This window comes from Phalaenopsis equestris, unplaced genomic scaffold, assembly GCF_001263595.1.
Source record: "Phalaenopsis equestris unplaced genomic scaffold, ASM126359v1 Scaffold000103, whole genome shotgun sequence".
NCBI lineage: Eukaryota > Viridiplantae > Streptophyta > Magnoliopsida > Asparagales > Orchidaceae > Phalaenopsis > Phalaenopsis equestris.
The window spans coordinates 195,389-213,995 of record NW_018164545.1 but is presented as its reverse complement, the minus strand read 5'-3'; the positions used below and the strand labels follow the sequence as shown (position 1 = coordinate 213,995).

The following is an 18,607-nucleotide window of genomic DNA, read 5'->3' as shown; positions in this document are numbered from 1 at the left end:
GAAAATGGTTTTGTGAAGAATTAATTTTATTTTCTATAAGTTTAAATGTCAATAATTTGTGATGATTTGGACTCCGATCTTCATTTACTTTTTGATCTGGCAAATTGAATTGTTAAAATGTGTTGAGAAACATATATTCTAAAAGGGGATATGATTTCTAAAAGAAAGGGATAATCACATTTGATTTCATGGGAGAGTATGGATATGATTTCTAAAACAAAGGGATAATCACATTTGAATTCATGGGAGAGTATGTCATTCATGGGATTGGGTGCAAATAAATAATGAAATATACTTTTGTTGGATGTAGAATTGGAAGATTTTAAGGTGAAGATTAAAATCCCCAATTCAGTTCAGTTGATTGGAAATTAATGCCAGATTGTTAGCCCTTAGGGGGGCCCTCATGTGAGGGAGTAGTGGGAGCTCTCGAGTGACAGTCGGTATCCTCGCAGCCTAACCACAAAATTAAAGACCAAACTCTGGATTAGTCGTTGTTCTTTATAGCGCTCGAAAGAGGGTAGAGAATAAGATTGCTCCTATTTGGCACAAAACAGTTTTTAAATATATTTTTGAAATGATTTCAATTTCTTCATAAGCCATATTTTCATTGTAAAGGGGAAGAGTGTTTTCTCATACTTGAACTTTTCATCATAAAAAACCTTTATTTTAATTCAATAATTTTACTTTTGAAAGTTTAGCATCTAGTTTAACCTAACTGTTGTAGTCATACATCTGCATATTTAGTAGCATTTCACTTGAGTAGTTTAACTTCAAACATTATACTTTACTTTGTTTTTATATTTATTTTAATTTAAGAATAGAATATAAATAGCTAGATTATATATATGTCAAGCTTCCCTATGAGATCGATATCTAGGACTCCATTAGAGCCCTGTATTACTTGAACGATACGTATACTTGTGTTATATGTAAAAGAGATTTGGGGGTTTAAAAGAGGTTTTAAAGATAAATTGTTTGGGTTATATTGCATATTTATTATTAATTTAATCTCAAGTTTCTGCGCATCAATCCCCGTTATAGTATTAATAATAGAATGATGGATAAGGGAACCTATATCAGTAGATTTATCATAGTGGATATAAAACTATAAGAAAGCACGATCCTTAGTTACTAGGTACCTTTTAAATAGAATTAAGGACTAGGGCATATAAAATAATTGACCTACCCTCTTGGGCTATAGAAGTATCATAGAATAGAACGGTCTACCTTAAGTCATTGCCATGACAATAATGGAGACCTTGTGTTATTTTATTAATTAAAATTCTAAGGATATTAATGTAGCTGAGATAATGAAAAGCCATAGACATCTTGATGGGGTACGTTCCTTAAAAAAATTAGGTTAGTACACCTATGGCCTCCAGTTTAGAGTCATTTAATTTAGGGCTTCACCTCTATCTAAAAAGCTCCTACCTTTTATATCCTTTAGTCTAGGATTTGCCTTAACTCAGTTTATATCTAAATCAAAATATTTTTAATTCTCATTAAATCGTAACCTAATTCAATCCAATTTGAATCAATTTTCTAATCAATTCAAAACAAATCAAGTTTATTTCAAATCTATTTGTCGGTCGCTTGAATTCGTTTGAGAATACTTTAACTTTAATTTAAAATATATATAAATTTAATTTGAAAAAAGTAATATTTTTTTAATTTTGAAAAGAAATAATGTTTTGATTTTGAAAATATGGGAACAAACCGATCTCATATATGCACTAGTTTAAATAAAAGAGCGCAACGCCACAAGTGGTGTACCTATCCTAAGGAATACACGAATTACTCGATATTGGGACTCGATTAAATAAACTATAGAGTTTATGATATCCATTTTAGTCTGTGAAACTTTTTATGTTGACTGAAAAATTTCTCTATTTAATATAAAAGATTAAATAGAGTTTATATTAAGCTTAGTTCTAAAGTTCCCTATAGAGGCAAACCTCTATAGTTAATTGCATCTTAAGAGACCGAAATTGCTTCAAAATACTCTGGATTTAGATTAGTGATTTTGCCTTCAAGAATTTTAAAGTTTATAGCTTTCAAGATTGGACTTGGGAGATTAAGGGAATGAATCAAGTTGGAACAATTATTTTCAGGAATCGAAAGGAATGAAAGGTAGGAGATAACACTGATCCGAGGGGAACCTCAGTGACTTCTCACACTATCCTACTATTTTGCTTTAATTTTGAAAAAAAGATTATTTGATATTTCATCCTGCCAATTTTTATTATTTAGAGTTCACATTTGCATGACACGGTCATACAAATAGCCTGAAAGATATGAGGGTTTATGTTGTAATGAATGACAACATTGGAGCCTAAAATGAGTTAGGGCTTAAATTAGACAACATGATTGTGCAATGGCCTAAAGATGAGTTGTGCATTTATGTCAAACTAGATGAGCTACCTCGAAATCTCATGGCTTGCTATTTAATTCTATGAATAGGTGTGCTTTTGTAGATCCAATTGCTCTATCGAAGTTGTTTTTCCATACATTCTTGTCGTGCCACTCATGGTGTTAGCTCCAAGCTCGTTGTCGAAGTGACAACTCCAAGTTCAAAGTTTAAGGTTTTACAATTTATGTGAGGTTTTGTTGTTGTTCAAGTGATATGAGGGGTTAAAGTTGATTAGAGAGACACCAGTTAGGATCCCACGGGTCCCTCATTCCGATATCAATATTTTCTTTTTAATTTACTTAAGAAGTGGTTAAACTCATTTAAACCAGGGAGATCTCGTTAGCAATCGTATATTATTTTGACTGAGGGACTCCCATAAATTCAAAAAGACGTATTATGTTGTTTGTTGTTTTTGAAAGTGTTGTTTAATTTTAAAGAAAAAGTTTTTCCTAATTTTGAAAATTGTCTTTGGATTTTGAAAAGTATTTCAACCAAACATGCAAAATACATTAAAGCAGTAATAAATTATAGAAATAAAATGACAATAAATAAACTGTAAATGTGTATCTGTCATCTTCTCGCTGCTCCCGCTAAATGTTAGCATTCATAATCATGTATATATTGCAAAGTAAAAGTAAGACCAATTACTAAGTAACAATGAAGCCTTAATGATTTAAGTTTAAAAGAGACCACAAATCATAACTTGGTGGGTCCCTAAGGGTTTTAAGGATGATTTTCTTGGACAAGGCATAATAAGTTCAATTGTTCTTCAAAATATCCAAAAGATTATAAAAGTGTTCGAAGCATAGCTCTAAACAACTCTTAAGAACCTTTTAGACTATCCTGAGTTCATTTGAACTTATTATGTTGTTGAATAGATCACCCTGAGGTTCATTAGGTTTGAGCCGTGCTCAGTTTATATCTCAATTAACTCATGGGAGGGGGGGGGGGTCAAGTTGGTCAAGCGAGCTTGAGCTTGTAGTGTTTGAAGGAGATTAATTGTGGTTCATTTTCCGACTAACACTCAAGTTGGTCAAGCGAGCTTGAGCTTGTAGTGTTTGAAGGAGATTAATTGTGGTTCATTTTCCGACTAACACTCAAGTTTCTTTAGATTGAACTTAGCTCATTACAAAGCTCAAAAAGACACTTGGGGTAGATGTGCAATTTAGAAAAAATCATATTAAGAAGATTTGATTAAAAGATTAACCGATAACTCAACCATTGGTTTGAGATTTTATATTAGTGGATTATTGACTTCCTAACTTATGTCCCAAACATTTAATTCATTCAAGTCAATTTCATCTTCTAATGTTCAACAATTTGAATAATTAAATTTATACCCTTCTTTTCTAAAAATGGAGGTTAATTAGACACTTAGGGTAGATGTGCAATTTAGGAAAAATCATATTAAGAAGATTTAATTAAAAGATTAACCCATAACTCAACCATTGGTTTGAGATTTTATATTAGTGGATTATTGACTTCTTAACTTATGTCCCAAACATTTAAATCATTCAAGTCGGTATCTTCTTCCAAGGTTTAACAATTATTGAATAATTAAATTTATACCATTCTTTTCTAAAAATGGAGGTTAGTTAGTTTTTACCTTATATCTCCATGTTTCAATCACCTTAGAATATTGCTTATGCTCAAATATTACCGTTTAAACTCTTAACCCATCCTAAATTTTAATTAGGGGGGCTTTAAAGGTGGAAATTATAATTTTGCCTCTAAGGCTCTTATCTTCATAAATCTTTTAAATTAATTCAATGGGCTTGAAAATTTGCTGACCTATCTCTCATATGCTAGTTAAGGTACCGAAGAAGAAATTTAATTTTTCCAATCTTTATTTTAGTTTATACAATTATTTTGGTAAAAAAATGAGAATTTCCCAAGTTAATTCATTTAATCAACCAAAATAAAGTTTATATCCTTAGGAAAATTATTGTAGGTTCACCTAGATTAGAGTACCAATTGGGTTATATTTCATGAAATTTTGAATTAAATTTTAATTTTTATAATTATTTGTTTATTTTGATGGTTATTAAGTAGAAAATACATTTTATTTTGAAAAATAATTTTATATTTTCTGCTGATCTGTCTAACTTCAAGGAACTCAGAGAAATTTATTTTGTATATATATATATTGTAGGCATTTAAAAATACATAAATTTACTTAAAAAACTAGAAAAAATATTCTCATTGTTCTCAAGTGGTCAGAAAGTAATTAGAGACATTTTTGTGCATTTTTATATTTTTGTGATTTTTTGAATTTTTAATTATTTTTTAAATTGAAAAATGACCCAAAAAAGGACTTTTTATTTTAATTTCAATATTATTTTTCTTGGATGCTCCTGGTCACAAGGATCACTCCAAACTAGTCTCAAAATTTTGTGAGTTATATTTTAATTATTATTATTGTTTTGGTGCCAAAATCTCATTTTTCTTGAAAAAAAGAGTTTAGTGGTTAAATCAATTTAAAATGGTTTCAAATTTTTACAGAGGCTTTAAGTGATCATGATCCTGAGTGTGGATCAATTTTTATGATTTTCTTAATTATATTTTAATTATTTAATTTTTAATGGGTTTTAATGACTTAAATTAGGAAATTGTGTTTTAAAAATATTTAAACTTAAGGTTTATTTTTCATACAGTCCTCTGATCACATTGAACCTACCAAAGCAAACCCTACATTTTTCTAATTTTTATTTTAATTTATATAATTATTTTAAGCAAAAGGGTGACTTAACTTTGGAAATTAGGGTTCACCATGTTAGAAGTGCTCTCTAGCTTTGGAAAAATCAGAGAACATTCTCAATCACAGAGAGAACAACCCCTCAAAATTTCATTTTATGGTGATTAATATTTAATTAGTTATGATTTAATGAAGATTTAGGGTATTTAAATAATTTAAAAATAAAAATAAGTTAAATAATTTTGATTTTTGGTCCACATGATTCTCCTTTGTTCACTGAAAAACAGGGTATTTTTTATGGTTTTTATACACCAAGTAATGCATTTTTGAAGTTTTTTGAATTTAATTAAATAAAAAAAACTTATTTTTCTACTTATCCAACTCCGCGCCAGCGCAACCTGCGACCCGTCAAAGCTCCACGCCTCGCCGCGCTATTGGACACTACCTTCTGAGTTAACTGACACACTTCCGTGCTTTATGTTTCATATGATCCGTCTGGCGCGATCTAAGCCATCCGTCCGATACACGCGCAATCAGACGACTCCTGGCCATCGTCCCCAAATGACTTAACTCGTAAACCATTCATTTTTTAAACCTAATTTCTCTCTCAATCCTCAACTAAATCATGCAAGGTTTTTCCTTAAACCATCATCTAGTCGAGAAAAACACATTTAGACGGTTATATGCTCATGAAATTAAACTTCTCTTCACAATTGGTGAAACTGAGCCGTAAATTAGGGTTGGTGATCTATACATTTGCCCAAAAGGTGAGGCCTCGATTGGGTACTTATAGAAGCTTCAGCGGAGTCCAACAAACCTCCTCAAAGTTTCACCTTCCTCTAGTATAAGGTTAAGGCAAGAATTTGATCAAAGGGTGGCACGGGCTTGGTCTAGCTCTATGACAGAGGGCTCAAATGATGAAGCTTTTAGTAAGGAGCTTCCTCTCTTGTTCTGGTGAAGTTAAAAATTGAGTTAATATGGGGAATTTATTGAGTTGGAGGGATGATCGAGAAAAATTCATAGTTTTTTAATTTGAAATTGAGGCTAACCAGTGGGAATTAGGGCATGAAAGTGGTGGGGATTGACTTCTCAGAGTTGCAAGGGGGTCTGATGAAAATTTGACAGATTTTTCTTAGGGTTTGAGCACACTTCTCCCTTTGGCTATGGGAGGTCCTCTATTTATAGAGGGAGCTTTGGTGGCCAACAGGGCATGCCATGGTGGCAAGGCAACCACTTAGGTGGAGGGAAGAAAGGCAGTGAAGGCCAATTGGAGTGAGCCAACTCATGAGTTTAATTTTGGGTGCCATTTGGGCCCTCACTGGCATGGGGTTTTTTGGTGGCTGAGGTGGTCGGTCAGCCAGGGTCAGGTCACCACTAAGCTCAGAGAAGTCAAGGGGATTGAGTGGTTAGCTCAATTTTGTTTTAGGTAAGCTCCATAGTGAAGAACCAAAGGAAAAATGAGGTTTAGGATAAGTGAGCTTAGGTTGGGTTTAAACCCTTGGTCAAGTGGTTAAGATTGGTCCAAGGTGGCAAGGGTATTTGGAATGACCCCAAAGAAGTTTTGGGTGAGGTCAAATGGCTGGCTTAGTCTTGAGGCAGGGTTAGATGAATCATGAAGAGGGAAAGTCCGAGTGAAGGAATGAGGGGGATTGGTCACCTCCTTTTTCCATTTTTGGCAATTTTGACTTTATGATGTCCATGGATCCCCCATGAGACATGCCATGCTATGTATGTGCCCATGGAAATGTTTCATGCAAAAGGAATTTAGGATTTTTTATACATTTAAATGATAAAAGTCAACATGCCCAATTTTGGATAAAACCTCATGTGTATGCATGTTATAATTGTCATGATGCCCATGATAAACATTTAAATTAAAATGGGATGATGAGGGAGGGATTTTATGTCATGTAGACTCACTTTGGGCCTTCTTAAAATTAATGTCATGGGCTTTTGAAAATGCATATGAGTATGGGCTTTTAAAGTATGAATGAATAGTTCAAATTGAAATTAACCATGAGCTAATCAAATTGGGCTTGGTTTTGATTGAAATTGAGTTTAAACTTTGAAATTGGGTAGGTTAGGAGTTAACTGGATGAAAATTGGGGTCAATTTGATCAATTGGGTGCAAATTGGGGGCTTGGGTTTTTAGGGGCAATTTGGAAAATTTAGGCAATTTTGGTGGATTTAGGTATAATTAGAGACCTTGGGTGATTCAAATTAATTTTGGGGACATTTAGGGTGAATTTGGGGATTTTAGAATTTTTTGGAGTAATTTTAGGGGTAAAATTAGGATTTTGGTCAAAATTGGCCAGTTTAGTCACATTCGGCCCGTTGAGTGGTTGGGATTGGTTTAAGGGAGGTTTGAAATTATTTGAGAGGTTTTGAGAATTTTGGGATATGAAGAGTATTTTGGTAATTTTTCGGCCCGTTGAGTGGTTGGGATTGGCTTAAGGGAGGTTTGAAATTATTTGAGAGGTTTTGGGAATTTTGGGATATGAAGAGTATTTTGGTAATTTTTGCAAATTTAGGGGTATTTTGGGAATTATGGGGAAATTGTGGTGTTTTGATCAATTTTGATAGTTTAAAATGGTTTGTAATGATTTTTGGAGAGAATTTAAGGAATTGGGTCATTTTTAGAATTTTAGGGACCCAGGAGAATTTTGGTAAATTTTGGCAAAATTGGGTATTTTAGGTAGGTTTAGGATTTAGAGGTATTTGGTCATGGGTCTTGACCACACTTAACCACCTTGGAACCAAGTCTTACCGAATGGAAACTGCTTCATGAATCTTCACATGTTGGTCCTAGCCCTCTTAACCAAAGGCCAGAGGCTCCAGACTATCCATTTGAGTTTCCAAAAGTGCAAAGATAAAAAAGATTCCGTGAGTGTAGGTTTCTGGGTTTTATGACAAGTAAGGAATTATGATGTGCTTGAGTGTGTGAAAGACCAAACCCTAGCCACCTAGGGTTGTACTAAGTTCAACAGTCCTATGGGAACTCATCCTTGAATCCTCCCATGTTGGTCTCAACCTTCCAAGTGCTGGAGGTTCATGACCATCCATGTAGAGTTTCAAAGAAAGCTAGGAGGTGGTTTGAATTTCTATATAGGTGGGCTCCATCTCTAGTCTTCTATGATAGTCAAAGGGAATGTCCTATGACTATTTAGATCCTAAACACTAAGAGGAAGGAAAGGCCTCACCAAAATTGTGGTCAACACTATTCAACTCAATTCAGGTGAAATCCATACCTCAAACCTAAACTATATATTCAAGCTCTATTCTATCATTCTGATTACAAATTAATGATCCAAAGCCCTAAGGATGAAGAAATTTTAAAACTCAATGTAATTTTAATCAAAATTTAATTAACTTTAATCAATTTAACCTCAAATTATAAAATTTTTAACAAATTTATTAAACTTTAATAAATCTTAATTAATTTAAATTAAGTTTAATAAATCCACTTAATTAAAATCTCAACTTTAATAAATTTTTTTTAAAACTTTAATTAAATTTTAGAAAAAACTATAATAAGTTTTAATGAACTTAAATGAATTTTAACAAACCTCAATAACTTTTTTAAAAAAATATAAACCAATTCTAAATTCAACAACTCTTAAATAACTTCAACAATAACTTTAAAATTAAACTTTAATGGACCTTAGTTAAATCTTAAAAATAAAAAATCTCTAAACTTTAAAAATGAAATTTAAAAACTCTCATATAAATTTTAAACTCAAATTAAAATAAATCTAATAACAAAAAAAATAATTTTACAAAACATAAAAATTTTTTATCAAATCAATTTTTAAAATTTTAACATCTTTTTCAAAATTTAATAACCAACTTAAATTGAAATTTACTAAAAAATAAAATTTTAAAATGGAAAGTAAGTTAACAAACTCAAATTACTCAATTCAAGTGAAGTGAACCTTTTTCCAAGCCCATTCTTCTATCTAAGTCTTCAAACACCTACCATCACACAAACATTCACTGATAATCAAGAAAGATATAAAACATAACATTAATCACGAATATTCTTAAGAGTGATTATTGAGATGTAATAAAGTATGAGGGAGCTCCCTCATAGTGATACCAAACTCTAAAATAAAATAAATTTTATCTTACATCAGTAATGCAAGGGAAAATCCTGGTTCTGTAGATTCATAAATCACAAATATTTTCATTATCCGAGTGATTACATCCATTCTAAGGTAACATTTGTATTCTTTTGGATGATATATTATTCATCAAATGCCTTATATGATCATCTAAATAAAAATCTTTTGAGATTTATGGTGGATTGAATAAGAAAACCCACCAAAGATTTTTCTGGTGACTCTACAGATGATGGTTCCTCTCCATCTCTAGTTATGCCTTAACCTTTCTTTTTATTAGTGATATGTGTGTACTCATTTATGGGTCTATTTTTTGAAAAGTTCATTCTTTAATTCCTTAAATTTAGTTCAATAATTTTTTGGACAATTTACATCCATACCCCCCAATTCTAATGTATTTGTATCTAACACCTAACTTTTGATTATTATATTTATACCTTCTAAATATTTCAAATCATATGAAAAATGCCCGTCTTTTAACTTTTAAAAAGTAAAATAAATATTTTTATGCATGTATAAGATGATATATGTAAAAATTAAAGTTTAATTATTAGTTATATACTTACATAAGAATTGAGTCTAATTTTTAAAATAAGAATAATGTCACATATGATTATCAATCCGCCAATGCAAACAAGGACCAAAAAATTGTTATATAAATCAAGTTCGACTTATTGCCTTTTCTTCTCCATTAAGTTCAACCGTTTCTTCTCCACTCAACAGCGAAATTGCGAAGAAAACGATGAAGGCTACGAGTTGCTTCCTCCTCTTCAATTTCTTCGTTTTTACCATCACGCTCCTTCCTTCCGCCGCTGAGGAGGCTTCGGTCGAATACTGCAGTAAGTGCCTTTTAATTCTTTCTGCACCAAATCTCATGATCTTTTTTTTATTATTATTTTTATTTCTACTGTAGATTAGGGATAATATGGCGATTTTGAATTTCTTCGAGTGAATTCACTTGTATCTTTCAACTGTAAGGTTTAAGTTTGCTTCTTTGTTCCATTTTATTAGGATTAGTAGAACTTTCGCCATTCGATCGGAAGCGAAATCTCTGTGTATGGCTAAAATATCGCTAAAAAAATTCCGGTTTTGGTGATAATTTTTATAACGTAGTTAAGATCTTCATGTTAAGTTTTCCAAGTTTCAAAGTAGATTTGTAGCTTTTTGCTATTTTTTTGTGGAAGTAAGAGGGATGCATTGACTGCAGATAAGAAGGCTGAGTATGCTGTGAAGGTTAATGGAGTGGATATTGATCCTTACCCAGTTGCCCGGGGCAAGGAGGCCACATTTAGTATTTCGGCTAGCACTGGTAAACTCTCGGCTGTTTCAACTTTCTGAGCAATTTTATTTTCTTTCTTTCCGATTTTAATCTGATAAGTTTTGCTTATATTTCTGTTGTTTGAATCTTATAAGCTGTATTTTACTTGGTCTTAATTCAAGCAGTTTGTCTCAGAAAAATATTCTTGCTAGATTAGGTTCATATGGTACGATGAAATTGTAGATCTGGATGGGCCTAATGCCTGCAAAGTTGAAACGTTTATGTAACAGTGATTGGTATGGGAAAATGCTGAATATAGACTTATAGGGATATCTGGCCCAGAAATAATTCAAAATTCTGATGAAGCCCTTGTTAATGGGGGACATGATGAGATTAGTTTTTGTGCATTTGTACTAAGAAACTGTGTTATGAAATCAACCGTAGGAGTTAGATCTCAGAAATTGTTAGCTTGTTCAATGTGTTAAAGCAATGCTCTGTGATTTGTGTACAATGGATTTAAAAGGGAGGCTACTGCAGCATTATTTATATGGATGCAGCAAATTGATTTATTAACATATTATGGAGTCTGCTAATGATCCTGGAACATATATTGCACCAATTATATTGAAAAATATGCCAAACTTTTGCTAATTATTGATTTTGCCTTACTGGACACAGTTGAATTAATTAAAAACTGACATCATCAATGATTTTTTATTTGAAGAAGTAATCGTTGATGTAATGTATGCCATGCAATTACTTATCCAAAGTTTAGAAGAAATGATGATTTTCTTAGACTGATTAATTTGTGCTTATTTTGAGCTGCTTAACATGTTTTTTCCCAGGTGAGGGCATATCTAATGGGAAATTGCTGATTGATGTGAAGTACTTCTTCTTCCATGTCTATCAGGAGACTCATGACCTTTGCAAAGAGACATCCTGTCCTGTTTCATCTGGTGATTTTGTGTTGTCCCATAAGCAGACTTTGCCAGGATATACTCCGCCGGTGAGAAGCTTTTGTTTCCTTGTTTCATCCCCCAAATTTGCTTTTTATATTTGTTGAGATAATTTCGAATGGTATGATTATTCGTGAATTCATGAATCTTCGTTCTAGCCAAGAATTGAAGTAAAAGATTGAGGGAGATTTCTCATTATTTTAATCATACGTACTTATTAGTATTGAAAGCTCAAGGAAGAGTTGACAAGCATATATGTTCTTCATAGATAAATTTTCTAATTCGGACAAAAAATATGTTTAAAAGGGTTGAAGGCATCATGATTTGTTTGTTTGCAAAATTTATGCTAGGAGGTTTGGAACGTGATACAACCTTGCATTAAAAAATTTATATCCCACAAATTAGTTAGAAGCTCCTTTTAAAGGTTAAAAAATAAGAAAACAGGATGGTTTGTGGCATTATGTTGTCATATTGTACCTCTTGATCCTGATAATTCATTGGAATCACATATCAACACTTTTCCTCCACAATCATAGTTTGGAGTCAGTGTTTGTGCATCTTTATTTTTTGTTTCTTTTATGGCTTCATTTTTCTTTCTTTTAATTAGGTGAATCATCAAATAGTTTAGAACCTCCCCTCGTCTTTCGCCTTTTTGTTTCCTCAGGGAAGCAAAAATAAAAAAATAGTCTTAAATATCCTTTTTATGTTACTTTAGTTTTCCCAAAATAATGAAGAAAAAGAAAAGAAGTTATTTGAGTTTGATCATTTTATTGGTGTTTCTTCTCTCTCCACAAAACTAAACCGGAGTGATTTGTTTTTTATTGGCCTACTTTTATGGATATTAAATCTTTACCCAACATGTGTTGTAATCTACTTTATATTCTATTCTTTCTATATATATATATATGTCAAGTCTAGTCAACATTTATTTTGTTCCCAATCAATTGTTATTTGCTTATCCCAATATTTTTTTAGCTCTCTCGATTCAACTTTTTAACTATCACCCTAATTTATATTCTCTATCGCATCATTCCCTGTAATACATGAGATACCTTCAGCTCTAAACTTCTTTGTATTCTTAATTAACGGCATGAGACTTGTTCGATTAAAATAGATTTATTCCTACTTATTCCAATACAAAGTCAATCCTGTTTAACAGCTGATATGGTATGTTCGATTTCCTCTCCGCTCACTGCTGATATGCAACAACACGACCAATCCTCATCGCCTCTCGTCTCCTTTCTCCCTAATCTGTAATGAACTGATCTATATATAATTTATAGTATTGATGCATGTTATATACATTTCAAATACAATTACATCCTTACTTCATGCTGCTATAATGAAACTGATTTCTGAATTCAATTTAATAATCAATTACTCTCTCATGGTTTTAGAGCTCCAAGAATTAATATGTTCCAATCTTCTTTCTTCTCTACTCCCATGGAATCTTTCACACAAACCAACGTTATGTATACACCATTTCTCCAACACTCTCTATTCGCCCATCCATAAAGTTTCTTTAAGCTAACATGAAATTACTACTTTCCACACAGGTCTCATTATGCAATTATTCCAATTGGAGCATTAAGATTCTCAAGCTCTTTCAAACAAATGGATTTCATAACTTCCTGGATGGATCATCCCACCGTCTTTAATTCCTATCTGATAGTAATGAAATTTCCTTGTCAGCATCGATTATACTCACTAGAAGCTATTTGGCTGCAGTTCTATACTCTACCATCTCCCCCACCATCCTGCCTCACGTGCTTCACCTAGGCTTCAATGTTACAATTTGGCTTACTCTAGCCAAACAATTTCAATACTCAAATCGCTCTCGAGTCATTTAGCTGAATGAACTTCATAATATCTCCTTGTAGAAATATCTAATTGAAGTCAATTCCATCGTAGATCAAATTATCACAGTAGGCTCCAAAATAGAGTATGAAGATATCATGCTCTATATCCTCAATGGTTTTTCCTTCCTACAACTCATTCAAAGTTGCTATACGTATCAAACTCATTTCCATTAACCTCGATGACTTTTACTCACTCCTATGCAGTGAGGAAGTTAATGTAGCTGTTGATGTTGACAAAGAACAATCTCTGTCTCACCTAGCACTACTTTTATTTAAAGGAAAAAAAACCAATCAACCTCCTATAGATAGTGGCAAAACCCATGCCTACCTTCTAAAAGAGGCACCTCCAATTCCTCCTTAGCTCATAGTGTAAGCCTTTCAAAAGCCACAAATCATTATTCAGATTAGTGGCAAAATCAGGCAGTGCCTTTATCTGCTTGCATCACTTTGACCTCAACTCAACCATCCTGCCATCTCCAGCCCCATTACAGCTCTCTTCGCGAAAAACACTCCCCAATCAACCAACTGGATACTTGACATACCAGCAGTTTCTCATCTCTCTACAAATCTCGATCACCTTCAACATGTAACACTACACAGGCAAGGAACAAGTGACGGTGGAGAATGACACCTCACTGCCATTCTCCCGTATTGGCTAAGGCCTCCTGCACACACTTCACCGTAATTTTAAACTATCTTGTCTGCTTCATATTCCTCACCTTTCTCACAACATTCTCTTTTTGAAATCTCTTTGTTGACATCAACTGTATTTTTTCATTTGATTTATCTGGTTATCACGTCAAGGACTAGAACACCCATCAAACACTAGCTAAAGGCAGCAAGCACACGACCTTTACTCCATCCCAAAAGGTCATGCACTTAATCCACCGTCTGCTCTGCTGCTCCTTGTCATCAAAGGCTCAATCATGCTCACCAGGAGGTTCATCAAGAAAATTTCAAAAACAATGGTTCCATACGTATTTTTTCATTATCCTCTTCATGTTCTTCCTGCTTATCCTTCAAAATTTATAGATTTACGTTTACTAAATCCTTAACGTCTACTAGTTCTCCATTTGAATTGATTCACATAAATATATGGGGTCCTGCCTCAGTTTTATTCACATCATGATACAAATATTACATCATCTTTTTTTATGATTTTACTTGATATTGTTGGCTATTTCCAATTTCTTAGCTGAAGCTCTACTAAATCTAACTCAATTCCAAAAATTAGTAACAATACAATTCAATACTAACATCAAACAGCTTCATTTTGATGGGGGTGGTTGAGTTTACTTCGCTTGCTTTTTAATCACACCTCCTCGAGTTGCCCCTATACATCACAACAGAACGGAGTGACGAAAGGAAAGCATAGACATATTGTTGAGACAGAGAACTCTCCTAATAGATGCAAACCTTCCCCATCGCTTCTTGCATGATGTCATGTCCACAGGTGTATATCTCGTAAACCATATGCCCTGCAAAACAACTCACATGCTGTCTCCCTATCAGTTACTATACAATCAACAACCCAATTACTCACATCTTCGCATCTTTGGAACATCTTGCTACCCATGACAACAACCTATCACAGTAAATAAATTTTAACCCAAAGCTCCTCACCATGTATACCTGGGTTACTCCTACTCACACAAAGGCTATCCATTCTATAACCCTTGTTCAGGAAAATTCTAATCTCTCGGCATGTAATCTTTGACAAATCTACATTCCCATACAAACCACCTCACCCCTCACCACAACCATCTCCAACATCACATGTTCCACCATTGAAACTCACACCCACCTTGTTCACAATCAATCTCCCACTAATAATATGCCCACAGCCCCTTCTTCTTCAACTCATACTACTACCCATACCACACCACCAATTCTCCCAGCAATCAACCAAATGCACCTTCACTATTGCCAGCAACCTCCCCCTTGCCCTTCAAATCCGATCCTCTCCTTCATTACAGTTTACACACAAGATTGTAAACCGATTATTGGAACCCCAAACAAATATTAGACTTAGTTCACCATGTCACTCTACCCACAGAACTCACATTCTTTAGTCATGCTATTAAATCCTTTCATTAAAGGGCAGCTATGTACTTGCCCTTTTCAATAGCTTAGTTACCTGTTATAAAGCTCGTCTTATGACTCGAGGATTCAACCAGAAATAAGGGAGATATACTATCGCAAAACTTTTAGCCAAGTTGCAAAAATGCCCACCATACTAATATTTCTAACAATTGCTCTCCAAAACAAATGGCTAATTCTTCGATGTCTCGAATGCTTTCTTACATGACAAAATAGATGCAGTATACATGAAGCAAACTTCGGGATTCCATTACAGTCAGCATCCTTCCCATGTATGTTTCCATTGCAAAGCACTTTGTGGCATAAAATAAGCACTGCGCCAATAGTATTCTATCTTCTCCAGTCATCTCAAACAACTGAATTTCCAACCTGGCACGACAGATCCTTCCCTTTTCATATACAAAAATGGCAATAAACACACCTGTCTTTTAATCTATGTGGTTCTTCTCACATGCTATGATGCCTTGCTTACACCACCCTCATTCAAAATTTACATCACCCATTTCCTCATGTATGAGCTTGGTACTATCTCCACCTTCCTAGGCATTCAGAAATCAGATTTCTTCCTGAACCAAGCAAACTACCTTACCACCCTTCTACATACAACCAGCATGGACAGCTGCAAACCAGTTCAAAAACCATTACTGATTCCCAATTCTCACAACCTTTCATTGACCGTGCTCATTATGGTTGCCTAATAGGCTCTCTCCAATGTCTGATAATTACCATATTACATTGGTTGTGAATCAAGTATGTCATATGCACAATTGCGCCATCAATCATTTTCAGTTACTCAAAAAATTTCTTCAACATCTTAGGGAATTTAACATGCGGCTTTGCCATCACCACTGGTGACATTCTTCTTCGCCACTATTCACACTCTTACATGGGTGGGAAACCAGTCGATTGACGATCGATCACTTGGTGCTGCACTTTTCTTGGGAACAAACACCCTGATCTCCTGAAAAGTACAGAAGCAAACGAACGTTGCTCACTTCTCCATCGAAGCGGAATACCCCGCACTAGCCTCTACCACCACCGACATCATTTAGTTATTGCCACTCGTTCAATCCAAACAAGTCATTTTGGTCATCATACGTGAAAATTATGGAAGCTAGAAATTTATTTGTAAAGACTCACATAACATTATTTATAAAAAAATTGAGTAGTTGCCAATTAATGCTAAATGCAGCCACTGTGAGTGAGCTAATTGGTCCCAAACTCAAATAATATATATCATACAATAATTTCAAAATCCAATATAGACACAAGTGGCTTATTTTATATTTCATTCTTTTTGCTAACATTGCATGACGATTATGAATTTATGTTCAAAATCAAATTCATTGAAAAACAACATTTATAACTCACGAAACAACTTCTCCAACATATACTTGCAGGGTTCATACACGCTACAGATGAAACTCCTTGATGAAAATAACAAAGAGCTGACATGTGTTACCTTTGGCTTCAGTATTGGCTTCATCTCACCTGTTGCTGATGGCTGAAATCAATGAGAATGAATGTGAAGTCTTGAGCGTATAAAATTTGAGGATGTATGCAAAATAAGTACTTTGAGGATCTGTTTACTGCCCCTTTGTGTGCTTGAACAAGATGTTTATTTTTAATACTTCAACACTTTCTGTATGGCTGTGTAAAAAACTTCCTGCTTATGTACTCTTTTAAAATGCTTCTTCTTATACAGTTAGTGACTTTTTTCGCTGCAACTCATCTTGGGCTTTATACTATCGCTCTATATAAATTGATTGTTATTGCTTCATTTGTTTAACAGTTTACATTATTGTAAGGGCTAGTTTATTTCACAAGTTTTTAATTCCGAGAGGATCAGAAGTACTCAGAATTATCCTAAGTTATGCTTTGTATCTTTAGATTGAATTTTATGTTTTAGATCAATTTTCTTAGAAGTATCGCTTACAGTTCAATAAGATAAGATGGAGAAAATGCCCATTTAGTAAGGACTTGTAACATAACAATAAAGACCATTAGCCTTGGATCATAGATCTTAAGTGAGAATCATAAAAAAAGTGGTAACTCGGGGCTAAATCTAATAATTGCATTCTATTTATGACATATTTATCTTCAAAGTTTAAGAGCCTAATCTTTTGTCTTCTTGAGTAGGGGTGTAAACAAACTGAATATTAGCGAATAGAGCTTCTGTTTGTGTTTGTGTTTGATTCATTTGAAATTAAATATGTTCGAAATAAGGTCGCGGTTGAAGTTATTTGTGAAATGAGTGTTCGTGTGTGGTTCGATTTGTTTGAATTTAATTTGAATTGTTCAAATTACTCGGTATGAAATGAGAAAAAAATTCAAAAAATAATAAATTTAATTTTTTATTAAAAAATATCAAATAAAAAGGTGGAGATCAATTTTAGATAAATGAATATTCTTTTTTACAATCATTTAATCAATTTTATATTTTAAATTTTCCAATCAATTATATCATAAAATTTTACAATAAAATTTTATAATTATAATAATTTTTAAATGTTTATTTATTTCAAACCGATATGAACCGAACACGAACAAACAACTTCTAATTCGTGTTCGGTTCGTTTATAATTCAAACCAAGAAAAGCTTATTCGTATTTGGTTTGCTTGTTTAATGAACGAATTGAACGCAAACTATTTATGAAGCCTCACACGAGTTGTTCACGAATGATGCCCTATCCTTTGAAAATGGGGTTTTTACTGACTACAATCATAGCACCATGGCCTATGGTGCGACAATGAGATTTCTTGTCTTGATTTAGTTAGAGGACAATTATTAAACCTGGATTCAGTTAGGGGATGATTGTCGAGCTTCCAAAATTTGACTTTGGACGAAGCTTTTTTTGAACCACTATTGTCATTTTAAGAATCCTTCCCTATCATATTGAACTATTATAGTAACCACTTTGAGTTTGCTAGAGATGGTGAGAATTTCTTCATATAAGCTTAAAAAGAAATTTAAATGTTGAGTTTGCCAATATGATTAGGATTCACAAATCAACCCATAACTTGGCTCAGGTTGGGTTTCTTCCTATAACTTGGCTCAGATTGGGTTTCTCCATGGGTTTATTTTATCTAGGACCCTTTGTATAAGTTATTTAAGGTATCGAGAGAAGTTAAAATTGAGTTAAATATAATTTGAATTAGTTTAAAGGCCATGATGCAATTATTAATAGCTTTTAATGTGTTTGGGGTCAAA

At 33.3% G+C, this 18,607-nt stretch overlaps 1 protein-coding gene across 1 annotated transcript; it reads left to right on the top strand.

Moving 5' to 3' along the window:
- The first annotated feature begins 9,901 nt into the window (after positions 1 to 9,901).
- Positions 9,902 to 17,123, top strand: LOC110020576 (putative phosphatidylglycerol/phosphatidylinositol transfer protein DDB_G0282179). The gene is made up of 4 exons (XM_020718719.1): positions 9,902 to 10,062; positions 10,431 to 10,532; positions 11,327 to 11,487; positions 16,797 to 17,123. The coding sequence occupies exons 1-4, from the start codon at positions 9,966 to 9,968 to the stop codon at positions 16,902 to 16,904; spliced, it is 468 nt and encodes a 155-aa protein (XP_020574378.1). The 5' UTR covers positions 9,902 to 9,965; the 3' UTR covers positions 16,905 to 17,123.
- The last annotated feature ends 1,484 nt before the right edge of the window (positions 17,124 to 18,607 follow it).